Raw genomic sequence first — 27,061 nt, forward strand, 5'->3', positions numbered from 1 at the left:
AGTGCAGTATTGCAGGCCGAGTGCAATTTGGCAGTTCGAATCTCACCAGGCTTAAAGTTTGACGCATCCTTCCCTCCTTCCAAGGTGGGTAAAAGGAGGAGCCAGCTTGTTGGGGGGGACGAGAGGCTGACTCTGTAAACTGCTTTGAGAGGGCTGGAAAGCAGGAGGTGAATATACTGCAAAATTCCCCTCCCCACCCCACTACCCTGCTTTCCAGCTCCGTTCTCCTGCGCAGGGCAACCAAAGAAAACCCAGATGATCAGCTGTGAGTGTGGCTTGATGGGTGTGGCATTCTCTGGGCATGGCTTGGTGGGCGTGGCTTGGATTTGTGGGCATGGCTTGGTGGGCTGTTGTAATGACGAGGCGGTTGAGTTGTTTGATCATGAACAACTGAATCATGATGATCTAGTCTAGTCTTGCATTTATACACATTTTTAGTTATCCTCCATCACTGGTCAACTTTGGTTATTGCTTAACTTTCGTTACTGTTTAGCACAGTAATCCATACAATTAATTATCTCTAGTCAAAGTCTAACATATGTTTACTTCCTCTCTCTAATCCTCCTTTAGATTAGTGACTTTGTTTACCTGAGTTGTATTTGCTTGGAAACATTCTTTATCTGAGGTTTGCCATCCGAGATTGGAACATTCCTGCAATTACAACTCTACAGTGGGTGTGGCAAGGGAAGGTTACTGCAAAATCCACATTCCCTCCCCATCCCACTAACCTGCTTTCCAGCTCCCTTCTCCTGTGCAGGGCAACCAAAGGAGACCCAGACAATCAGCTGGGACTCAATGGGAGGAAGAGAAGAGATGGGGTTGGCGGGGCCAGTCAGAGGTGGGATTTGCCGGTTCTCCAAACTCCTCAAAATTTCCACTACTGGTTCTCCAGAACTGGTCAGAACCTGCTGAATTCACCACCTCTGGACAAATATACCTTGCGGTGTTTGTATTTTCCATTTTTGTTTGCCAGTTATTTTATCTGAGGTGTACCAGATGCTTCTGGCATATCCGCTTTCTCCCAGGATCCTCTTGGGCTCCTGTGCCAACCCCGATCTATGGCGTGGTGCAGTTTTATTTTCTGTACGGAGCAAAAGGAGAACCACTCTTCCTTGGCAGTTTTGGGCAGCGTTATAATTTTATGTGGTGGGGTTTGGGGAAGCTCTTGTTTCTAGTGTTGTCCAGCTGATTTGATCTTCTTTTGTTTAGCCAGAATTATCCGCTTTCTGCCTTGCTGGGTCCGTTCAGACCACCAAGTGACATTTGCATTTATTCAGAAGCTCACTCCCCCACCTGCACAAGGGAAGAGGAGTGTGTGTGCATGTGCGTCCATATTGCATGTTAACTGTCAATGCTTCCTACTAAAAACTTCACCCAGCTCGATTTGGCTTGGAACCAAACAAGCAGCTGCAAAGCAAAGTACATTTGCTTACGTTTGGCACTGCCTTCCTTCTGTTTTTTTTTTAGTACAGTTTTAAATTGAGTTTCAGTGTACAATGAGGTAACGAAGCTTCCAGATTGTCATGACATGTGAGAAAGACCTTGGGAGACTGAGCGGAAAGATGCTGCCAAGGGAACGGGGAGATTAGAGACCATGTAGCCCGCAGCTGCATCAATGGGTGGAGAAAGAGGATCAGGAGGAACCATCCCTAGTTTCTTGAGCTACAAAGGAGGCAGGGAGAGAATTGTCCTTCCAAACTTGCAAGATTCTGCCAAGGTAGCCTTATACTAAAGTGGAATTGGCTCACTGGTGTGTGATTCCTAGCTATTTAACCCTGTGAGGCTGACACAGGTAGCCCGAGAGTGAATAATCTGTATATTGTCCTGGTTTGGATTTAATACCTATACCTGGCCTGCCGACGAAGAATGTTTTGGCCCTCAAACTTTGTTACAAGATCCATAGACATACCTGAAAGAAGAAGAAAAAGGTAGATAGCTGCTTTGTTTGGAAAGGGAGGGAGGGATAAAGGAAGGAAAGAAGGAAGGAAAGAGATCTGGCTATAGATATTCAGAGAAGGAAGGGAAGAAGATGGAGGGAGGAGGGAGGGAGGGAGGGAGGTGGAAGGAGGGAGGAAGGAAGGAAAGGGAAGGAAGGAAGGAAGGAAGGAAGGAAGGAAGGAAGGAAGGAAGGAAGGAAGGAAGGAAGGAAGGAAGGAAGGAAATCTAACTAGATATCTAACTATAGATGTTTGTTTGGAAAGGGAGGGAGGAAGGAAGAGAGATGGAGGAAGGAGGGAGAGTGGAAGGAAGGGAGATGGAGAGAAGGAGGAAGGAAGGAAAGAATGTAGCTATAAATATTCAAAGAAGGAAGGAAGGGAGATGGAAGAAGGAGGGAGGGAGGAAGAAAGAAGATATAGGAAGGGATGAAGGAAAGAAGGAAGGAAGGAAATCTGGCTATAGATATTCAAAGAAGGAAGGAAGGAAGTTGGAGGAAGGAGGGAGGGAGGTGGAGGGAGGGAGGAAGGAAAGAAGGAAACAAGGAAGGAAGGAAATCTAACTAGATATTCAAAGAAGGAAGGATGGAAGCATGGAAGGAAGGCGGAGGGAGGAGAAGGCATGGAAGGAAGAGGGAGGGATTATGATGATTTAATTTTTATTATTTGATTATCTTCATTTAAGTTTATTATTGACGTTCTTCATGAAGCCAAGCATTCCTCTTGGCTGGGTTTCATCCCAAGTGACGGATTTAGGGATTTTGACACGTTCAGAGTTGATGTGATTGAAGCAGGTTTTTAAGGCCTACAAATGTGTACAAAAGTTCTAGGCGTTTCTTATCTCTGGGGGTGGAGATGAGAAATTCTCTATCTGGGGCTTCAGTTCGCTCCATTTTTTTTTTTTTGAGAGAGAGAGAGAGACATGTAAGCAATTTCATCGCTCGCTGCTTAAGCTGCTCTTTTATCTAAAATATTGAGCTGCTGGTTTAAGGTTGCCAGTAGCAAGCACGGCTATTTAGGGCGCCACATTGCCGTTTTATCTTTCATTAATCAGTATATTTTCTCTCCTTAGTTTTATGATTCTCACCCCCCCCCCCGACAAACAGAATAAAAATCGAATGCACATGCCCCTACAGAGTGCCTGTCTTCACAGCATACACAACCATGACCAAAAAGACCACACTGAATGTGATTAGTTTTAACTTCAGCTCTCACTTTTGTGCATGTGAATTGCTGCCTTGTGTGAATCTAGGCCGTTTGGTTGAAGTATGATTTGATGAGCTGTGTAAGCCCGGAAAATGGGTTAATTCAGCAATCTGGTTAAGCACATAATATACTGTAAACACAGCCACCACTGAGTTCGTTGCTTTAAGCTATAGCAAAAGGGGTGGGATTTTTATTGCGATGGTTGTTGTTATTGTTGGTCTCGGTTAAGCAAACTGAAATTTGTTTTAGCGTTCCTGCTGTTTCTTTTGGCTTAGTTCAACTCGAAAAGGAAGACACTTCTCGGATTCTTTTACGACTCCGGAAGGTCCGTTCCGATTTCCAAAGCCACAATATTTCAATACAGATAGTTTCTTGACTTATGATGGTTCATTTAGTGATGGTACAAAGTTAAACGGCACGGACAAAAGAAACTTACGTCTCTTTTTCACATTTACGACCGTTGCAGCATCCCTGGCCGGGAGCACGTGATCAAAATTCAGACGCTTGGCAACCGAGTTGTATTTATGACGGCTTCACCATCCCAAAGTCATGCGATTCCCCTTTTCCGACTTTCTGATGAGCAAAATCAACGGGGAATCCAGATTCCCTTAATCAACACTGTTCCTAACTAGCTTTGAAGGATGAGTTGTCTAGACTGTAGCTCTTCCTCCAGTCTCCCAAGGCCATTCCCACAGACCATTACCATCTTTTCCAGGATATTTTATGGGCTCTCTGCGTGGCTGGATGGGCATGGCTGGGTGGTCATGTGACTCGGTGGGTGTGGCCAACTTGACATTGCTTCTTTGGCCTAATTACCTAAAAAAGATAATATACCAAAAAGTTGTTTATTATTTCGTGCATTTAATACTTAAACAAAAGACTGGGTGAAATCAGGCTTAATAGCAGTGACTGTGAGAGGGATCTTGGAGTCTTGGTGGAGTTTCTGTTGAGTTAGGTGATTCTTATTATTTGGGGATCAATCCTCTCGGAGGCTAGTGGCTATGTTCTCTGATTTTCTCAATGGCTCTCCCTCGCAAGCACTGAGTGGATTGTTTATCTAGCTTGCAACACTTTTACCAGGTGTGAAATGCTCTTGGCTCAATGCCCAGAAGTTCAATTAAGCCTATTCAGAGCTTTCTCTTGCTGCTTCTCTTTCTGAGGTTATTGGGGGCTCTCTGAGCCCCACAGAGTCTTAGCTAGGGGCTCTCCAGAGCTCCCAGTAACCCACCCCTGGTTCTGGGTGAGGATGATGGGAACTGATCATTACCATGACCATGGGTTCCTCCACCCTGTGGCAGATAATGCTAGAAAACATTACTCAGAATATTTTGAGCATACAGCGTTGTGCTCGGAATGACGAATTGCGTTGGGGCATTTCTAACGGTAAAAATGTTCTGGGTCGAATGGATTTATCTAACGAAATATCTGAGAATTAAACCGATCGCTCTTTACTGACGGCAGCCTGTGTTTTATTTTGCTTCCAGTCTTGCCAAATCTTTGGAACGCAGATAGTGAATTTTCTATTCCCGAACAAAAGCAAGTGGAAAACAATGAGGAACGCGCAAATTCTTATGAAAGGAAGCTGATTGAGGTAAGAAAAGGTTTCTGTGGTGGAAGTCTTCTTTCCCTGTGGTTTTCCCAGCCTTTGTGTCACAACATTTAACAATTCTTTAATCATCGCTTCTTCTGAAGGTTAACATCTAGTTTGCAAACACGTGCACGATCTCTGCCTTCCATTTCTGCTAGTATTTTTCAAATGAGGGGATTTATTGCATGCTAATGATCAGAGATGATTATGCCGCAGTGATGTTTTTACATACGATTTGGTGAGATTGTCCAACAGAGACACCCCTTACCCCCAGTGGTGGTATTCAATTTTTTTTTACTACCGGTTCTGTGGATGTGGCTTGGTGGGTGTGCTGTGGCTTGGTGGACGTGGCTTGATGGGCATGGCAGGGGAAGGATACTGCAAAATCCCCATTCCCTCTCCACTCCACTCCACTAACCTGTTTTCCAGCTCTGTTCTCCTGTGCAGGGCAACCAAAGAAGACCCAGCCAATCAGCTGGGACTCAGGAGGTGGAGAATAGATGGAGGCGGAGCCAACCTGAGGTGGTATTTACTGGTTCTCCGAACTACTCAAAATTTCTGCTACTGGTTCTCCAGAACCTGTCAGAACCGGTTGAATGCCACCTCTGCTTACCCCGTAGTTTTTCCATGTAAATCTATCCAAGGTAGCTAGGATTATGGAATCTTAACCCCATTGCTCCATATTAAAATAAGTGGACCCTGACAAGTTAGTTCCTGGGAAAGACAGTTGTTCATTGTGTTGTCAACTCATAAAATATTTCTGTGGTCTTTTTAGAGTTGCCAACAGAAAGGGAGGAGAGGGAGCAGTGGGCAGCTTGCATTCCATAAATGTTTTCAGAGATAGTTTCTAGGTGACCGAAGTTTCTGCCACTGCAAAATTCTAACTTGAGAACATGATTGGTGACTCTTGACTATGGATGTGTCCCACTGGAGAATATGAATTATGATATACCCGGGATGGGTGGGTGGGGAAACCATGGTCAAGGGTGACAATGAATGATGTGTCTCAGAGTCGGCTACACCTAGGCATGCTGGACTTTTTAACTCCCAATAAATCCTTTTTGAAGTTTTGGAAGAATGGCTTGTGAAACATGATTTGAATGGGGTTAAGTGCCAGAATCCTGACACCTTGAGTTATTTGGAAAAATAATAACGGTAAAATATAAGTAAGTGAATAAATAGGTAAGCTGAGGATCGCCTGTATTGTTAAATCCGATCAGAGTAATACAATCAGTGCCTTATTCTGACATCAGTTTGAGAGCAATATGCAGCTTTCTCTGCCGCACAGGTAGCTCAGGTAAGAAGAGAAAATTGGCTGGATTTGATGTGATGCCTGCTTGCACATACTAGCTGTGTTAATCTGGGCTTAAATGTTGATATCTATACTTATAGGGGTTCCCATTTTAGTATTTTCTATACTCCTCACAGCTAGAACGCTTCTGATATGTTCTTGCACCCCTTGCAAAAGTAAACACTTGGTTTGGATCATAGAATAGAATAGAATACAATAGGATAGAATAGCAATAGAGTAGAATAGAGTACTGTAGAGTAGAGTAGAAAATGAACAGAACAGAACAGTAGAATAGAACAGAACAGAATAGAATAGAGTACAATAGAACAGAACAGTAGACTAGAGTAGACTAGACTAGACTAGACTAGACTAGACTAGACTAGACTAGAATAGAATAGAATAGAATACTTTATTGGCTAAGTGTGATTGGACGCACAAAGAATTTGTCTTTGGTGGATAAGCTCTCAGTGTACATGAAAAAAATACATTCATCAAGAATCATAACACTTAGTGAGTCATAGGATACTAAATAAGCAAGCAAATCATACTAGGAAACTAAATAAAACCATATAAATCATAAAGATACAAGCAACAAGGTTACAGTCATAAGTGGGAGGAGGTAGGTAATAGGAAGTTTGAGGAGAAGAAGAATAGTAATACGGTCTTAGTAAATAAGTTGACAATGTTGTGGGAATTATTTGTTTTGCAGAGGGATGGCATTCGGGGAAAAAATGTCCTTGTGTCTAGTTGTTCTGGTGTGCAGGGCTCTATAGCGTCGTTTTGAGGGAAGGAGTTGAAACATTTTATATCCGGGATGTGAGGGGTCCGTAGATACTTTCACAGCCCTCTTTTTGACTTGTGCAGTATACAGGTGCTCAGTGGAAGGCAGGTTGGTCGCCATTTTGAAACTTTTAAACCCAAACTTTCGCCTCCCCCCCTTGAATATCCTCTCGCACCTGCCGGCTGGGAATCCCCTGATCGATAAGAACTAGATTCCCTTGTTTCTCTTGTAGGTCACCTAGAATCCCCTTGTTTGACTTGATGGACCTCAAACTGTTTCCTCCACACAGGAATTCAAATAATAACCTCCCGGACAGATGGCTACCCAGCCTTGACTCGGACTATAATACCCATATTATCGATTGTCTAGGATGAGCAAGCTCTTTTCCCCTAAAATTCAGTGGCAGACCTCATATCCTGTCATTTAAATCCATTGTCCCATGCTGGAGCCAAGGAAGACAGGGTTGACCGGACAGGATGACCCCGTGGAAATGAGAAAGTAGAATCTGGCTTTCTTTGTAGTTTCCCCCCGGCCTTTTCCCATTCAGGATGCTCTTCATAATGGAGCTTTATTGATGGCTGAATCAGGAAGTCCATCAGGCTTAAAACTCCGTATTGAATCAGAGCTGAACTTTGAGGCGACCCAGCGCCTGCCGTGAAGAGAGAGACTCGGCAAGAGTTGGCGGGTCCTTTGTTTCTTAGGGCAAAGAATGAAAGATGGGGGAGAGGAAAGGCGGATGCCCCGAACCGGGTAGGTCTCCTCCCTTCCCCTTTTTTGTTCCTTTGTCTTGGAATGGAGTGGAATGGAACGGGATGGAGAACAGGATAAATAGAAAATAGTAGAATAGAATATAAACTAGAACAGAGTAGAACAGAATCTTTTTTGAGAATAGAATTAGAGTAGAATAGAATGGAATGGAATGGGATAGAGAACAGAATAAATAGAAAATAGTAGAATAGAATATAAAATAGAACAGAGTAGAATAGAATCTGTCTTGAGAATAGAATAGAGTAAAATAGAATGGAATGGAATGGGATGGAGAACAGGATAAATAGAAAATAGTAGAATAGAATATAAAACAGAACAGAGTAGAATAGAATCTGTCTTGAGAATAGAATAGAGTAGAATAGAATGGAATGGGATGGAGAACAGAATAAATAGAAAATAGTAGAATAGAATATAAAACAGAACAGAGTAGAATAGAATCTGTCTTGAGAATAGAATAGAGTAGAATAGAATGGAATGGGATGGAGAACAGAATAAATAGAAAATAGTAGAATAGAATATAAAAGAACAGAGTAGAATAGAATCTTTTTTGAGAATAGAGTAGAGTAGAATAGAATAGAATAGAATAGAATAGAATAAAAAAGAAATGGAATGGGATTGAGAATAGAATATAAAATAGAACAGAATAGAATATTGAGAATAGAATAGAACAGAATAAAAAATAGAATATAAAATGGAATAGAATATAAAGTAGAATAGAATATAAAATAGAGTAGAATATAAAATAGAATAGAATATAAAACAGAACAGAATAGAATATTGAGAATAGAAACTTTATTGAGAATAGAATAGAAATAACAGAGTTGGAAGGGACCTTGGAGGTCTTCTAGTCCAACCCCCTTGCTCAAGCAGGAAACCCTATTTTCATTTCAAACCAATGGCTATCCAATCTCTTCTTAAAAGCTTCCAGTGATGGAGCAACCACAACTTCTGGAGGGCAGATTGTTTCACTGATTAATTGTTATCACTGTCAGGAAATTCCTCCTTAGTTCTAAGTTGCTTCTCTCCCTGATTAGTTTCCACCCATTGCTTCTTGTCCTGCCTTCTGGTGCTTTGGAAAATAGCTTGACTTCCTCTTCTTTGAGGCAGCCCCTGGGAGACTGGAACACTGCTGTTCTGTCAACCCACCCCCACTACTCCTTTTGTTCATTAAAGTAGACATAAACGAATGGTTGTAAGTCAAGGACTACCGACAACTTCCGATACCATTAAGGCCCTGTGGAGAGTTTGAGCTCCAAGGTACCAGGCACTTTGGGATGTCACGCGTGTCTGCATCGGCAGATAATCTGAAGAATCAGTAATAATAGCCGAGATTTATCATCCCAGCATTTTGTAATTGTTCCACATTTTCTTTCCCTGAGGTCTCGGATGCTTAAGCTCGCAAAGAGTGCAAGCAATTACTTCGTAGCTCCAGAGAGAGAATATGGAAGCAAGCGACCTTTCTAATATGCTCCCCCTTCCCCTAACTCCCCAGTGAGAGTTAGCCTGGAAATTGTCTCAGATCGCATTCTCCTTATTGGATGTGTTGCACGGGGGAAGCCACATGTTCCAGAACTTTCTGTCCCAAAATATGCCAGTCGGAACTCAAAGCAGCGTTTCGGCATAGCTTGGAAGCGATCTGACCTTAAAACAGCACGTTTTCGAATCTTTCTGCACTTTGGCGACCAGTGGTGGTATTCTACCGGGCCAGCGAGCCGGTAGCAGCAATGAGCAGTGGAGACAGAACCGTGTGTGTGTGTGTGTATTTATGTGTGTATGTATGTATGTGTGTGTGTATGTTCTGACCCAAAACTGGTTCCAAGAGATCAAACACAAGACAAAGGCAGCAGTATAACCTTTTTATGTTTCATCTATGAATCCTGTTTCTTCACAGATAAAAGGCTGCCTCCAACAAATTAGCTCCGACAAGAAAGAGTCTTGCCAAGTTTTTTTAAATCTGCCAAAAAACAACAGATAAGAAATAGTTTACAAGAGTCTTCAAATACCAACTGTAATGTCCACGAGGCTGAGTTTCAAAATATCTTTGCCTTCTGCAAAGAAGGTTTGTTTCACAGCTGTCTTTTATTTTCTTGAGGGAGGGGCCATTACCTTGCAGCCTTACTCCTGAGTTGCCCGTGCTGTTGTAACTACTCTTTCCTGCGAGCAATCCTTTGCGCACGTGCACTTGGCACAGGATCCTCGGGAACCTCCTCATCGCTGCTGCCAGCCCCCACAATCTCTGAAGGCAGCAGTCCACTTCCTGATGGTCCTGGCCCCTCATCTGAGTCCTCACTCTTCTCAGCCATCTGCACCTGCTGCCGGCTAACCACAACAGATACAGATACAGATAGAGAGATAGAGAGATATGTGTGTGTGTGTGTGTGTGTGTGTGTGTGTGTGTATGTTTTCTTAAGTTTTCACGGGTACTTACATGTATGGTATTCAGCTTTGTTCAGGTATTTTCCCACGTCATTATGAAATGGGTTAATCATGATATAGGAAAAGCCAATAGCAGGATTCTGATCCAATCAGAAGCACAACTTTAAAAGCACAACTACAATGACGTGGGAAAATACCTGAACAAAGCTGAATACCATATATATATATATATATATATGTATGTATGTATGTATGTATATGTATATGTATATGTATGTGTGTGTATGTGTGTGTATATAGATATAGATATACTACAGATATATTAAAAAAATAGATTGTTGGTCATTTCGTGCATTCAGTTTTTCCCCATCTTGCAATCTTGCAATTATATATATGCAAAAACAACTTATAATTAACGAACAAAAATATCTGATGTACAGCTGTCCTGGTGGGAAGGGACTCACCGAACAATGGATAAATAGTTATGAAATGTGTTAATCATAATGATATAGGAAAAGCCAATAACAGGATTCTGATCCAATCAGAAGTTTTACGTAAATCATTTCCAGAGCTGAACTTCCAATAGCCTATAATTATATCAGGAAATCTGGTATGTGGGTATTGGAGTTCAGCAGGCAATCAATCATAGAATAATGTTTCTCTGAGAAGTCAAGTTCAGGCAAACAGCAGCTGCCTCCGCAAAAGAGAAGAAATCATTTTGGCATTAAAGAATGCTGACTTGAATCTGGAGCTGGCTTAAACACAAAATGCACCCTTGAACAGTTGAGGCATCGCATTTTCTGAATTTGCCCGTGTGTGGATTCTTACGTTGGTTGTAATTGTAGGTATGGGGGTTTTGTCTACGGAGATTCTCAGTCACCCAGGTCCAGAGGTGGTATTCAGCCGGTTCTGACCAGTTCTGGAGAACCGGGAGCGGAAATTATGAGTAGTTCGGAGAACCGGCAAATCCCGCCTCTGACTGGCTCCGCCTCCCTCCGTTCTCTGCCTCCCTTTGAGACCCAGCTGATCGGCTGGGTCTCCTTTGGTTGCCCTGCACAGGAGAACAGAGCTGGAAAGCAGGCTAATGGTGTGGGGAGAGAATGAGGATTTTATAGTAACCTTCCTACAGGAATGTTTTTCCTTGAAGACATTTCACTTCCCATCCGAGAAGTTTTCTTCAGTTCTGATTGAATGGTGATGAATGGAACGATTTATATTCCTTGAAATCATCTGGTTGTTAGTACTCTTTCTGAGAGTCATTGAGGCCCCTTGGAGGTTTATCTGCATCCTCAGGGTCACCTGAATAGTGCAAATGGGTATGGAACCTTTTTGGAACTGCTGAAAAGATTATGTTACAAACAGCAGATAGGTGGCGCCGTTTCAGCAGAGGGGGAAGGATATGACACCACCTATGTGCTGTTTACAACACAGTCCTTTCAGCCGTTCCAAAAAGATTCCACACACTGATTTGCACTATTCAGGTGACCCTGAGAGCATAGATAAACCTCCATGTATTCTTGATGACTCTCAGAAAGAATACTAACGACCAGATTCCTGCAAGGAAGGTAAATCCTTCCATTCCTCACCATTCGGTCAGAGCAGAAGAAGCTCCTTGGCTGAGAAGCGAAACGTCTTCAAAGAAAAGCAAAGAAAGTCCAGTTGCTTCTTCAAAATGTTTGGGTGTTTTGTTCCCCCCAGGATAGCTCAAATAACCTTCATAGTGGTTAAAACTCCATGGCGTTGGGTGAGTGGGATTAAAAAAAAAGATGGTTTGCAGCAATCCAGGGTAGTGCTGATGGTGGCAAATATGACAAATGAAGGTTGTTGCAAACAAGGGGGCTGGAGAGAAGCTTCAAGCAAAGGAGGAGAGTATGTGTTGAAGGCATGTGCTAGCCCTTTGAGGGAGGTCAACCCAGAAATAGACACTGCAAAGAATCCAGGAATATTGCTTGATTTTCGTAGAGTATAATAACCAAATCTCGAAAGCCTGTCCATGTTTCTCTCTATCCCATCAAAATCAGTGGAGTTATTCTGAGTTTATTTCTCACACTTCCTTCAATTTCTGGACTGGGTCATCTCTTCTCCAAGTTCCTCCTTAATCACCTCCATGGTCAACTCTGAATCCTTCTAGAGCTTTCTTTTGTTTTTCAAACCTTTACCTGGAATTTAAGCAATATGCACTTGAAGGAGACCGAGTCCAAGAAATCAATATTTTCTCAGTGCAATCCACCTTTGGGGTCCCATAACACTAAGCCAGGGTTGTTTAGTTTGGGTTTATCGAAGTAACTATAATTTTTAAAAAAATCATAGAATGCCTTAGCACAGGATGCGAACACAGCATCTTAACAGCACAGATTGCTTTGAAAAGCTGAAGAAAATCGTCCTGGGGTTGAACAAAGGCCCAAGAAACCTTGAGATAGTTCTAATTAATTTCAAATCTAGTCTGCATGTAGGAAAAGGACTGGCAGAACCAGGGGTGGTGTTAAAGGAGAGATCTGCCTAGAATCCACACGTAGCCACAAGTGAGCTAAATCAATCTTCCTTTTTAAATCCTTTTACTTTTTCCATCCCTTCTTCTCTTGCGGGAATGTAATACCTTTTGTATGTTTTACTTAAGGTCATCTCTATGGCTCTGAACAGTTTCCCACAGTTTCAGGGGTGTGTATTCAGAAAGGTTTCAGTAAATGAACATCACTTTTGGTTAGCAATGGGTACAATCAGTTTATTCAGTGAGTTAATACAATGAGTTTATTGGGCCGCCCAGAGTCATACATCAGTTTAAACCATAAACCATAGGTTTACAATCTCTGTAACTAGGCTCACATATACAGTTGTACCAAGTCCAAATTGAACAAATTACATCATGGCTGAATCTTATGAATAAATTCTGACATAATTTTTGCTGTTCAGTTGTTTGGGGCCTTTATTTATTTTCTTCTTATTTGTAACTTGGAAATTCAGAACCATACAGATTGTTTTTTTTTTCAATGAAGGAGGAGTGGCCCCTCTTAAAAATATTTGATGACTTCTTCCTTCCAGCACATCAGTTTGATTAAATCTGTTGTGAGCCAAAGTAAAATAAGTTTATTTTGGTCAAGCTTAAACAGCTGTCTGCATTGCAGGCTGAATAAAGGACATGGACAATAGGTCGTTTTCTATTTGGACCGGACTTGATGGCCCTAAAATCCAATCAGCGTGTATGTTCATAAATTAATTGAAGGCTTGAGGATTGAGAACATGAAAAATTAACTGTTTAGCTTAGGTGGCTATGTTTCGGGAGAGGGGGGAATCTGTTATAATATTTGTCAATGTTTATAAGGCAGAAAGAAAAAGAACAAGCAAATGTGTTTAGCTGTGTCCTTCAAACTGTTCCTTGTGCCTGGACCTTTCAGACAGAAATATGTGTGCGTGTGTATATGAGCACGTTGTGTTGTTTTTCTATTAGAAATCTCTTTCCATTAAAAAGCTATTCCTCTACAGTGCTGGCTGCTAGTCCTAATTATTACATTATGGACTATCACCGCATGTGAAAACCAGGAACATAAAACTAGTCCTAGCAATCTTTACAAAGAGAGTTGTAAGATAAATGTCCCTTGATTTCTACTACCCTCCTTTTTTTATTTAATAACACCAAAATGATGTCCTTCATAGTTGAGTAAGCCGGCATCATCGATCTGCATTAGACCATAATCAATCAGGGCTAGTAGTTCCTGTCCTGATAAATCAAATTCCATCTGCTAGTAGAAAGGATTCCACTGAGCTCATGTGCTGTCTGCATTGGGGAACCCACTGAAGCAAACTCTAGAGGACATTGTGGGAAGATAATGGGAAATATAAATTTTACTACCAGAAATGACCAATTTGTAATACAGGTAGTCTTTGACTTACAACAGTTCTCTTAGCGACCGTGAGAAGGTACAACAGCACCAGTGGTGGGATTCAAATTTTTTTACTACCAGTTCTGTGGGCGTGGCTTGGTAGATGTAGCAGAGGAAGATTATTGCAAAATCCTCATTCCGTCCCCACTCCAGGGAAGGGTACAGTAAAATCCCCACTGCGCATGTGCGCGCCTCACAACTGATTTTGGGCCGGTTTAAGGCCTTTTTCGACCTTTGGAAGGCTTCTGCAAGCTTTACAGGCTGAAAACTAGCCCTGTTTAGTCATTTCCGGTATTTTTGAAAAAACAGGAAGTGACGAAACAGGGCTAGTTTTCGGCCTGCAAAGCTTGCAGAAGCCTGCAGAAGCCTTCCTCAAGCCTTTGGGAGGCTGAAAAAGGCCTCAAGCCAGCCAAAAATCAGCTGTGAGGTGCAGTGCAGGTAAGGGGGTGGCGGGGGGTGGTTGGGTGGATTGCGCATGCATATCTGTGTGTGTGTGGGGGCAAATTGCCTTCTGGGAGCATGCAAGCGCATGCACAGTTTTTGGCACAGGAGCCCAAAAAAGTTAGCCACCGCTGGCCTAGAGCCATTACGTTCTCACAAATGAGATGAAATTTATCCTTAGTTCTAGGCTGGTTCTCTCCTCCATTGGTTTCCATCCGTTGCTTCTTGTTCTGCCTTCAGGTGCTTTGGAGAATAGCTTGACTCCCTCTTCTTTACGGCAGCCCCTAGGATAACGGAACACCGCTATCATGTCACTACGTTGTGGTGCAACTACGTTCCATCTCACCACCGGATAGAAATGATTAAATCCTTCTTGGTGGGAAAAAAAAGTCTCGCAAGATTTAGAAACTGGGATATTTAAACTAGGGTAAAGATCCTAAGAGGGTGGATGGAGGAACAATTAAAGAAGAGCTGCAATGATTTAGCCTGGGGCAGTCTCTTGGGAAGATGTTGTGTTTTTTTCCTCTTTTTCTCTTGTGGAAGAAGTTAATTAGCATTTTATAACTTTAAGGCCACTCTACGGAACGAGTTGGATGCAGTATAACAGAATAACAGAGTTGGAAGGAACCTTGTAGGTCATCTAGCCCAACCCTCCGCCCAAGCAGGAAACCCTACACCATTTGTGACAAAAGGCAGTCCAATCTCTTCTTGAAAGTCTCAAGTGCTGAAGCTCCCACAACTTCCGAAGTCAACTTCTGTTCCGTCGGTTGATGGTTCTCCCTGCCAGAAAATTTTTCCTTAGTTCCAGGTCGAATCTCTCTCCTTGTTCAGTTTCCATCCTTTCTTCCTTGTTTGCCCTTTGAGTGCTTTAGAAAATTGCTTGACCTCCCCCTTCTCCTCTCTGTGGCAGCCCCTCAAATATTGGAAGACTTGCTATCCTGTCTCCCCTGGTCCTTCTCTTCACTAACACAATAGCTGAACCATGTTAATCAATTTCTAGCCGGATGGGCGAACAAGAACAGTTGGGTTGAAGAAAAAGTCAGGGATAATGTCCACAAACTATTTAAGCTCCTCCCTGTGTTTATTGGCTATAGTTATGGGGCATTTGGAAAAGGCTGTGAAGCAAGCAGTTTTCAGGAGCTACTTGCTTTCCCTAAAGAGGCTGCGCTGTAGATTATTATTCCCAGTGAATAACCAGGACGTCTTTAAACGCCTTATTGGAAAGAAGAGTCTGGCGCCATTCAAGGATATGGACTTTCTCAGAGGTCGTCAAGTTCTCTAATTAAATTGTGGCTTGAACGTTAGGGGGGACTGGCCATCAGGTTCCTCAACATTCCCCTCCCCTGGGAGCAATGTAAAAGAATGTAACAGAGTAGAAAGGGACCTTGGAGGTCTTCTAGTCCAACCCCACCCCCAGCTCAAGCCAGAGACCCAAATGGCTGTCCAATCTCTTCTTAAAAGCCTCCAGTGATGGAGCACTGCAACTTCTGGAGACAAGCTGTTCCACTGATTAATTGTTCTCACTGGCAGGAAATTTCTCCTTAGTTCCAAGTTGGTTCTCGCCTGAATTAGTTTTCATCCATTCTTTCTTGTCCTGCCATCTGGTGCTTTGGAGAATAAATCGACTCCCTCTTCTTTGTGGCAGCCCCTCAAATACCGGAATATGCTTCCACGTCTCCCCTAAGCCTTCTCTTCATTAGACTAGACATACCCAGTTCCTGCAACCTTGTCTTTTATCCTCCAGTCCCCTAATCCTCTTTGTCGGAGGAATCACAGTGGTGGAGAATGGGGCATGACCCTCTCGCCGCCTGCCTCGGAGCAATAGATTTTATGGGTATCTGAGCAGCTGCTGATGAAGCGCCACGGGGTGCGTGTGTGTGTGGGGTGTGTGTGTTTCTCCCTGCAGAGTCACCTATTAGCTAGCTAATGTCTTCAGTGCAGCGAGTTCAGGCCGTGATATCTTGTTGGAGAAGGTTAGGTTTTTAACAGCCATCGTTCCAAACCCAGGAGGACATATTGCCCTTGCTTTTTAATGCGGTCTGAAGTACATCTAGGAAACCCTGAGAGCTTTCCATTTGCAAAACCCTGTTTGATCGTCAAAGGGAGACTTTCCCTGGCGGGCCGTGTCTTCCCGTCACTGGCTGTGAGGGTGCTTTTTTTCGGGTTCCACACTGCATCTGGTACAAAGTTGGCAAGAGACATGGCAATTTTGGAAGACGAACTCTTGGGAGCCTGTCTGTGTCAGTCTTGGAAGCCATATATTTTACACGGAAGCTTCGATGCTGCCACATTTAGTGCCTGGGAATTTGGGAGGGGGATTGATTCATAGTGAGGTAGAAGATTAGACACAACAACATCCCTTTCTCAGAGAGTCAAGGACGTGTTGCCCTGCACCTGGAGGGGAGCGACTGGAAGGATGGTCTCCAGTTGGGACGAAGATTTGATTGGGCTGTGTGATGGACTGATGGGTGCAGGGGAGGGGCCTTTGATTTCTCTTTTGGGAAGGGAAAAGCGAAAACTCTCAGATTCAGGTTTTCCCAAATGTGCCAATATGACAACTAAAATGGAACTTTGAAGAAATGTTTGTTTCAGAGTTTATTGGTTTGGAGTTGGTTAGTTGGAATGCTGGCATATTCCTTCCAGTGGTGGGATGCGAATTTTTTTTACTACCGGTTCTGTGGCCGTGGCTTGGTGGGCATGGCAGGGGAAGGATATTGCAATATCCCATTCCCTCCCCACCTCATTAACCTGCTTTTCAGCTCCCTTCTCCTGTGCAGGGCAGCCAAAGGAGACCCAACCGATCAGCTGGGACTCAGGAGGCAGAGAATAGATGGGGTTGGCAGGGCCAGTCAGAGGCGGTATTGGCCGGTTCTCTGAACCACTCAAAATTACTGCTCCCAGTTCTCCAGAACTGGTCCAAACCTGCTGAATACCACCACCTCTGATTCCTTCTCTCCCCCTTTCCTGGGGGTATTTTCCCCCAAGAAGGAAAACATGTAGGCATTGTAGAGACGCCTTCCTTCTTACCTTTGTAGTTGAGAACCTGGATCACCTTGAAGAAGGCTCTTTTGTGAAAAGTCCCTTCAGTAAGTCCGCATCTGACCATATTTTCCATCAAGGTTAAATAAAAACATTGTGAGAACAAATGCAACGCTAAAGAAGCTTTCCTTTATGAGGGTAGCTTTTGATTGCCTGTTCAAACGGGGAATATTTTATTCCATTCCTGAAGAATCCATCAATGGGTAGGATGCTCACAGGATGGACTGTGTGGGTTTTAAGGGCTCGTCAGAACAAAATCATTTCCTGCAGACGGAGATCTTAGAAACCAATTCATGCGCAAGATCGTTTCCAGAACTCAAACATGCTCAAGGCTTTATCCTCATGGCAAACGAGAGATGCACCTTATGCTCAGTTGGAAAGTCAGTGGAATGAACCCTGCCCAAAGGAGAACTTCTCAGAATAGAATAGAATAGAATAGAATAGAATAGAATAGAATAGAATAGAACAGCCTGTAGACTGTAGACTGTAGACTGTAGACCAGGGGTCTCCAAACTTGGCCACTATAAGACTTGTGGACTTCAACTCGCAGAATTCCTCAGCCAGCATGGAATTCTGGGAGTTTGAGGTCCACAAGTCTTAAAGTGGCCAAGTTTGAAGACCCCCCTGAACATAGCGTTAGCTCATCTAGTTGTGTTTCCTATCTGATTTTCCTGGGTGGACTGATATTGAGTAACTTCATGCATTATTCAGGAATTGTTTGAGAAAGCAAATTGACAATGCTACACACACAAAACGTTGTCAGTAAAGGGAGGGAAGGATGTCCCAAAACTGACCTAGGTTTGGGTATTTCAGAACTGGGATTCTTGTATTCTGGAGATTTTTCCGCTGGCTCGGGGTCAAGTTGTGTGGCAGGAAGGAGATGTGCGATGGACTTTCTTGTTTTGCAGATCACACAAAAAGTGTGACTCAATGAAGTTGTGATACTATTTGTGTTGGGATGGTGGTGCTGCCTTTTGTTGTCTCTTTCTGTCTCAGTAACCATTCCACTTCTTCCTTTTTTTCCCCCACTACCATAAACGGTAAGAAATTTACTACTTTTCCTGAACTTCTCACCAGCTTTTGGCCACCTCTGGAGAGCATTTTAATATTTAATGTATCTTTGTTTTAAGCTCCTCGGACTTCAAATGATAGATTTAGTAATGGCTTGCTTGCCAGCAAGAGTTATGAATCATCATCTTTGGGGGAAAAAAAAATCTCTTACCATTTTTTCTCCCTTAATGAACTTTTAAAAATACATGTATTTTTAAGCTTTTATATTTCTAGCCATGTTCTTCTTGAAAGCCTGAGTCACTACTAGTTAAGCCTGCTAGTCTTTTATGTGCAGGAATGAAATAATTGTTATTACCCAAATTTAATGTTAGTTTTTAGTAGAACTCTTTGCTGTGTGTGTGGCAACAGAATAACACAGAAAATGCCTAAGTTGTTGGAGTCATTGTTTGTCTCTTCCTTGTACTACTACTTGTTTTTCAGGCTATGGGAACAAGAATATGTTTTTTTTAACATCTTTTACTACCAATTTTATGGTGGCTGTCAGGGCTCCGGCAGTTACTCCCATTTAAATCAATGAGTCTCGAGCCAAACTTCCAAAACTTAAAAAGGATTTATTGGAAGTTAAACGGTCCGGCACTGCTTGGGTATAGCCGACTCTGAGGCACCTCATTCATTGTCACCCTTGACCCTGGTTTTCCCCCCACCCCCTGGGTATCATAATTCATACTCTCCAATGGGACACCTCCATAGCCCAGAGTCATCAATCATGCTCTCCAGTTAGAATTTTGCACGGCAGAAACTTCAGTCACCTAGAAACTATCTTTGAAAACATTGATGGAATTCAAGCTGTCCACTGCTCCCCTTCCTGTTGGCAACTCTAAAAGACCATGGAAATATTTTATGAGTTAACAATGGCTTGATGGACCAAGCTGGCAAGAAAGGTTGTAAAGTGAGGCAAAACTCACTTAACAACTGTTTTGCTTAGCAACAGAAAATTTGAGCTCACTTGTGGCCATAAGTCAAGGACTACCTGTAATTTCCTCAGAGGATTCAAGCCTCTCAGAATGAAGGGTGGGTGGGTTTTGTGGGGGGGGACCAAGGGAGGAATTTTAATAATACATCTTAGCTCTTTTAATTACCATGTAGTTCCAATGATCTGTCGGCTTTTTTACAAGAAGAATCTTAATTTGAGTAGCAATTAAGTGCATTCTCTTCTTTTCTTTTCTTTTTTAAAAGTACTGTGACAGGAAGGAAATTAGATGTTGAAGGAACAGGGGGAAGTGGATTGATGGCTGGGTAAAGGGGGAGAAAAAAAGCACCCGTAGGAAATTTAGGATAATTAGAATGCCAAGGACATTTTAAGCAGAATTGGTCAATTTTCTTTCCGCTGCTTTTGTAAGTGAAGTTGATCTCTGTCAGATACAATCAAGTAAATTAAACGGTACAATATGTCAGGTCAATTCTTCTGAACTTTTGATTTTTTTTTTCTTATATGGAGAAAGGAAAGGAGAAAGGAGAGGAGAGGAAAGGAAAGGAAAGATAAAGAAACATCCAAACTTGCTTATATGAATATTTATGAGTTATGAGTTGCTTTGAGATGGGAACTCAGAAATGAGATAGATAGATAGATAGATAGATAGATAGATAGATAGATAGATAGATAGATAGATAGATAGATAGATAGACAGACAGAACTATAAATCTATAGATCTACAGTATCTTATCTAATCTATTATCTACATTATATAGATAATATATAGATAGATAAAGACAGATAGATAGATCGATAGACAGATAGAATCTATAAATCTATAGATCTATAGTATCTAATCTATCTACTACAATATATGGATAATATATAGATAAAGACTGATAGATCTATAGATCGATAGATATAAATAGATAGATAGATAGATAGATAGATAGATAGATGATAGATAGATAGATAGATAGATAGATAGATAGATAGATAGATAGATAGAATCTATAAATTTATAGATCTATAGTATCTATCTAATCTATCTTCTACAATATATAGATAATAGATAAAGACCGATAGATCGATCAATCGATCGATGGATCGATAGATAGATAGATAGGTAGATTGATTCTATAAATCTATAGACCTACAGTTTCCTAACTAATTTCTCTCTCTCTCTCTCTCTCTCTCTCTCTCTCTTTTTCTCTCATCTACAATATATAGATAGTATATAGATAAAGACATATAGATAGATCTATAGGTAGATAGACAGACAGACAGACACAGATAGATCTATAGGTAGACAGCCAGAGCAAGCCTCCAGCATTCAGAGGCCAAATTCATATTTCAGGTTTTGCTACTTTTTCCTTCGGGCAAGTTTCCTGCTTGAGTCGATTTAGACTTTATGTGTCACCTGTGATTACGCACATGATAGACCTGACCTTTGGAAAGATCTTTGCCGTGACTCCGCATGACGTTATTATGCCAGTGATTATGCGATCTGTCACCACCGAGCCATCCTGGAGATGTTCTTAGTCTTCCAGAAGTAATAGAGTATCGGTGCTATGTCTCTCCCGCCCCCGTCTTCCCTTTCCTTCCATGGTGCAGACTTCATCTCACATCGATTTTAGGTTCGTAAGCTCGTCCTGGAAGAGTTTTGAGGTTGGAAGTCATTTTTCCCCCCCTCTCTTCTATCTAGCGCCTTTTAGAATTTAATTTTTTTTAGGAGGTTTCGCATTAGACCGACGCGATGCATCGTTCTGCAGCCCAACAATAATAAAAAAAAGATTATTACAGATAGTTCTTGACTTACGACTGGTCGCTTAGCAGCCATTTTGAAGTTCGGCCAGATCTATCGTTATGTCTGTCTGTGTCTGTGTCTCTGTGTGTGTGCTACTTACATCGCTGCAGGCAGGCCTCGATGTATGACCCCAATGGGGACCTAAATTTCCATTGCCAACCAAGCTGGCTGTTAAATGAGTCATGCCCATTTTACAATCCTTTCCCCCCCCCCCGCCCCCGGTTCTTGAGTGTATCACTGTAGGTGGTTAAAGTGATTGATGCGGTCTTTTAAGCAAACCCAAGGTTTCCCCGTGGACTTGGCTTGTTGGAAGCTGGCTGACCCCGGGCGCTGCAAACATCCTAAAGCACTTGGCTGATTGCCAAGCTACTATATTTTGGACCCGTGACTGTGAGGATGCTGCAAGCATTGTGTTTGTCCCTGTGTTTCAGTGCTGTTGTAACTGATGATCCGGGGCAAGGCACAGAGGCAACACAGTCGGCTGATAGTGTTGTGGTTCGCCGTCAGCCGGTGCAGACGGCAGTGGAATCGGACTGTGGGGAAGAACGGAGATCAGTCCAGGAGTCTGGAGAAGACTCGGACGAGGGCCCCGCGTCCAGTGCAGAGATGGGGCCAGGACCATCTGGGAGTGGGGTGCTGACTCTGGAGCCTTCGGAGTCTGGCAGCAGCGAGGCAGAGGACCTAGGTGTGCACAGAACTGCTAGAAGGCAAGAACAGCTGAGACAAAAGGGGCGACATGGGAGTAAGGCTGGGAAGTGATTGCCCCTCCCATAAGGTATAAAGGACAGGCAAAGGTAGAGAAACCTTTACAGGAAGCAACCTTGCTCGTGGTATTCGGATTAAACCTTAAATCTTGTGTGGACTATGCACTTTGTTTGGCTTTTTACAGTTCATTTGGTACTTTAGTTGTTGGCAGCAATTCAAAGGAGATAAAGGTGGGTGCTTATCTTGAGGGACTGTTTGGGACTCATTACCGGCTGGGAATGAAAATAATTCCCAGCATTGAAATAAAACAAGAGTTGGAAGCCTTGGTCAGAACAGATAGTTCAAATTGCCCCTTTATTGCTCCAGCTTTCCCCCAAATGCTCCCATGTTGATGGCAAGTTCCAGAGCAAAGTGATCTCTCTCACTCTCTCTCTCCCTCTCTCTGTCCCTCCCTCTCTCTCTCTCTCTCTCTCTCTCTCTTGGCTGTTCCCGCCTCCTCTCTGCTCTCCATGCTCACTTAGCAACTTAGCAACAGAAATGTTGGCCTCAACTGTGATCGTTAGTTGAGGACTACATATTAAAAGTTAAAGTGAGATAGAGATAGATAATATAGAGATCTAGATACAGATATACAGTAATAGAATTCACAAGTTTGTAGGCTTTATGGTTCTGGAGATTTTGTGATGATGCGTGAGTGGTATTTCAGATAGATAGATAGATAGATAGATAGATAGATAGATAGATAGATAGATAGATAGATAGATAGATAGATAGATAGGCAGGGAGGCAGGGAGGCAGGCAGATATATATGGATAAATGAGAGAGAGAGAGAGAGACAGAGAGAGACAGAGAAAGAGAGAAAGAAGATAAGATAAAGGTGATTACAGATGTATAAGTATATGTTTATGTATCTATATATATATGTGTGTGTGTGTGTTTGTGTCTGTATGTATACATATAAGAAGTCCTCATAATGCTTAGAACAAAAACTGAGGTGTAAAAGAATCCCCATGAACAAAAATATCACACACGCAAAAATGTAATTTTTTTTCCAGTTGGGGACGTGTTATAAATCTCGGTGTTTGAATTATGAAGTCAGACTAAGAGCTGGCATCCTTTGCAGCTGGTGATATAGTTCTATGTTCCATCATTAATAATATTAATGCTTCTGCTCAAAATGATCAAATTCTTTGTTTAAGGGAGGTGAATTAGCTCCAAATGGAAGCATTTTCCTGGGGATGGTTCAAATGGCATATGAGTGCAGAGTATTATTATTATTTTTCCCTTCTTTTTCTATATCGTTTGCACAGAGGACATATTATGTTTGATCTAATTCAGTCGGCCCAGCCTCGAGTAATTAAGTCAGATGTTTTTAATTAAATCAAAGGAGGTTATGAATTGAATCCCCTTTAATGCAATTAAGCAGAAAAGCATGAGAGGCATACCAAAGAATATTTGGATATATATATATTTTTTTGGGGGGGATGAAAAAAATCTCGTGGCTGTCTTTACTCAGCTTAATAAGCCATAAAAGCTGGCTTTTAAGAACACGGAGCACTCCAGAAACTGACAGTCCCAGTTGCATAAGGGTGTAATTGACTCAAAAAGCCCCTTTAGATCAGTTGCTTTCGTATCGTGGCCAGTGCTGGGATTCAAATTTTTTTTACTAATTCGTTTTTTTCACTTTCTGTGGGTGTGGCTTGGTGGGCGTGGCATGGCTTGGTGGGCATAGCCGGGGAAGGATACTGCACAAGCCCCATTCCCTCTCCACCCCACTAACCTGCTTTCCAGCACCGTTCTCCTGTGCAGGGCAACAAAAGAAGACCCAGCCGATCAGCTGGGACTCAATGGGAGGCGGAGAAGAGATGGGGGCGGGGCCAGTCAGAGGCGGTATTTGCCGGTTCTCTGAACTACTCAAAATTTCCGCTACCGGTTCTCCGGAACCTGTCAGAACCGGCTGAATACCACCTCTGATTGTGGCTTAAAGCCAGCTTCTGATTCTAGTTTGTTTGGGGGCAAGTTAACCACAATGGCAGGTGCTGGGTTCACCGTAGCTTCATGCTTTTAATTTCATTTTAAATTGTATTTTATCCAATTCCATTTTAAATAGACTTTTAACACATTTTAGTAATAATCTGTTTCTGGAACTTTGCACTTTGATATGGCCCAGGGGCTAATCAATCAATAAAGAATTGGAATTTACTTTCTCATCAGTAGAAGCAGCCCTCCACTTACAACAGTTCACTGGGCAACCGTTGGAAGTTACAACGGCACTGAAACCAGTGACCGTTTTTCATACTTATGACCATCGCAGCATCCTCATGGTTACGTGATGCTTGGTAACAGGTTCATATTTGTGACGGTTGCAGTCTCCCAGGGTCCTGTGATCACCTGCACAGGTAGTTCTCGACTTAGGGCCACAGTTGAGCCCAAAATCTGACTCCTCCCCCCTTTGGATTTTGCTTGTCAGGGTCACAAAAGGGGAGAAATCACAGGACCCCAGGACACACTCTGTCCATCAATAAATGAAATGAGTGCTCTCTGAGATTGGTGGTTTTCTTGCAGACATTTCATGACCCAGATAGGTAACTTCATCAGTGCTAGAAGGAGTGGCTCCTTGAACCCTCTGAATGGTTGTAAGTCGAGGAATGCCTGTATTGTAGGGATGTTATTTGGCAATAGCCTTGTGCTTGTGTTGTTTTCTACTTTTGGCTTATCCAAAAGTAGAGATGATTCCTTTGTTGATTCGTATCTTGGATGACCGAACACTCGTTTCTCCATCGCTGAATTGTCGGTTGTGTGTCTCTCGCTCTGTGTCTGTTCCAGGTGGCGGAAATGCATGGGGAACTGATCGAGTTCAACGAACGCCTCCATCGTGCCTTGATGGCCAAAGAAGCCCTGGTGACTCAGATGAGACAAGAACTGATCGATCTGAGAGGACCGGTAATCATATTTTTTAAAAAAACAATTAAATAATCAGCATCCCTACCCTCCTTGGCAATGTGCAGCGGGGCACGGGAGAGGAGAAAAGGGAAAAAAATAGACCTCCACTTGCCACCATCCACTTAATACCCATTCTAAATTAACAACGGTGATGAAAACAGTTGACATGCAAACCCAGGTCTCACGCTTACAGATGACACAGGGTCCTCGTGTTCGTGTGATCAAAATTCAGGTGCTTGGCAACTGTATACACACACAGACACAGACACACAGACACACACACATACTTATATACCGGTTCCCAGTGCTCTGCAGCCCCCTCTAAGCAATTTACAGAGTCAACCTATTTTCCCCCAACAATCTGGCTCCTCATTTTACCCACCTCGGAAGGATGGAAGGCTGACTCAACCTTGAGCCGGTTAGGATCGAACTCCTGGCATTTGGCAGATTTCGTCTGCAATACTGCATTCTAACCACTGCACACCATGGAAGGGAGGGAGGGAGGGAGGGAGGGAGGGAGGAAGGAAGGAAGGAAGGAAGGAAGGAAGGAAGGAAGGAAGGAAGGAAGGAAGGAAGGAAGGAAGGAAGGACGGACAACAGTAATAGCCCTTAGACTTATATACCACTTCCCAGTGCTTTACAGCCCTCTCTAAGTAGTTTACAGAATCAGCCTTTTGCCCCCCAACAATCTGGCTCCTCATTTTACCCACCTCGGAAGGATGGAAGGCTGACTCAACCTTGAGCCGGTTGGGATCGAACTCCTGGCAGTGGGCAGACTTAGTCTGCAATGTTGCATTCTACCCACTGCACACCATGGAAGGGAGAGAGGGCAATAGCAATAGCCCTTAGACTTATATACCGCTTCACAGTGCTTTTACAGCCCTAAGCGGTTCAGCCTGTAAACCCCAACCACCTGAGTCCTCATTTTACCGACCTTGGGAGGACAGAAGGCTGAGTCAACCTCAAGCCTATTTCGGGCAAAGCGAAAGGAAACTCGATTGGAGAAGCCAACGTCTTGCTTCCGAAGTCTCGCACTCCATGAAACGGAGAGCTATTTGGTTTGCAAATCCTAACGCCTGCTGTAGCCTTATGTTTATCTCGCCCGTAAGATTCTGCTCTGAAATTTATAGCCAGCAGGACTTCAATTAAACTCTTGTCCACCCCAATGTACCGGCAAGGCATGTAATAAAGAATTTCTGCCACCAAATTATTTTATATGGCGCCATTATTGCGAAGGACATGGTCCCCTTGTGCCTCATTATCATCCTGCAATTACTTCCCTTTCAATAGCCCGTTTTGCTTCTTCAGAACATCAAGGACTCAACATATCAGCTCGGCGCACATTCACAAGTCTAGAAAACTGCTCGGGGGGTCAAGAGAAATGGAAGCCTTTTCTCCTTTTATTCCTCCCCCCGCCCCAAAAAAATGGTTACATCCAGCAATCAGATCAGGGTGGTTTAATTCTCAATTTGTCCTGTGCCACCACTGGCACTATACAGCCTATCCTTGACTTACATCCATTCGTTCAGTGACCGTTCAAAGTTACAACGGCCCTGAAACAAAAAAAGAGGTGACTTACGACTGTTTTTCACCCTTACGACCGTTTATAGCATCCCCATGGTCCCGTGATTGAAATTCAGACGCGTTCTCAGAGTTCAAAGATTGATCAGGAGTGAATATTGATGATATTTCCCGACAGTTAGAATAATTAATCGGTGGGACGGCTTCCCCCTGGAAGTTGTGAGTGCCCCATCAATGGACGTTTTTAAGAAGAGTCTGGGCAGCCATTTGTCTGGGAGGGAATAGGATCTTCTGCTAGAGGAAAGGGTTGGACTAGAAGACCTCCAAGGTCCCTTCCAACTCTGTTATTCCATTCTGTTAATTTGTCCCACGCCCCGAGCCGAAATGTGAACTCTGTATTTTTATCCCTTCTGCTCATCAAGCACACTCCACTTTCAAATATATTTGAAAAGATAAGCGCATCCAGTTTTAGAGAGAGACGCTGAATAATAAGCACTATATATCAGTATAACGTCTTTACAGTTTTCAAAGCATGAAGGGGAATTGGGATAGATTGTGTGGGGACTCCATTCCCCCTGCCACTTTGAATAAGCCACACACGCAGCAAAACCAGATTTTAAAAATCTTCCTTGGCTTTCAGGCCCTAACACCATAAAGACTAAAAAACGTTTCCTGGCATTTCTAACCTCTTTAGAGGCCCTCTTTCAAGATATTGCATAAAGGGGAAGAAAAGAGAGTGCTATAAAACCTGTCCCTTCGTGAATCACCGCGTTCACTTTGGGGTGCGTGTAAATCATCG

At 42.9% G+C, this 27,061-nt stretch overlaps 1 protein-coding gene across 5 annotated transcripts in view; it reads left to right on the forward strand.

The window, feature by feature from the left end:
* SNX29 (sorting nexin 29) overlaps positions 1-27,061 on the forward strand; it is a 180,314-nt gene that overhangs the window by 42,380 nt on the left and 110,873 nt on the right. For all 5 annotated transcript variants that reach the window (XM_087912359.1, XM_026704236.2, XM_087912360.1 and 2 more), the window contains 2 exons: positions 4,625-4,731; positions 24,625-24,741. In XM_087912359.1, coding sequence (XP_087768485.1) covers positions 4,625-4,731; positions 24,625-24,741 — 224 coding nt within the window. The remainder of the gene's footprint in view (positions 1-4,624; positions 4,732-24,624; positions 24,742-27,061) is intronic.

This window comes from Pseudonaja textilis, chromosome 14, assembly GCF_049901715.1.
Source record: "Pseudonaja textilis isolate UNSWEBS1 chromosome 14, rPseTex1.2, whole genome shotgun sequence".
Lineage (NCBI taxonomy): Eukaryota > Metazoa > Chordata > Lepidosauria > Squamata > Elapidae > Pseudonaja > Pseudonaja textilis.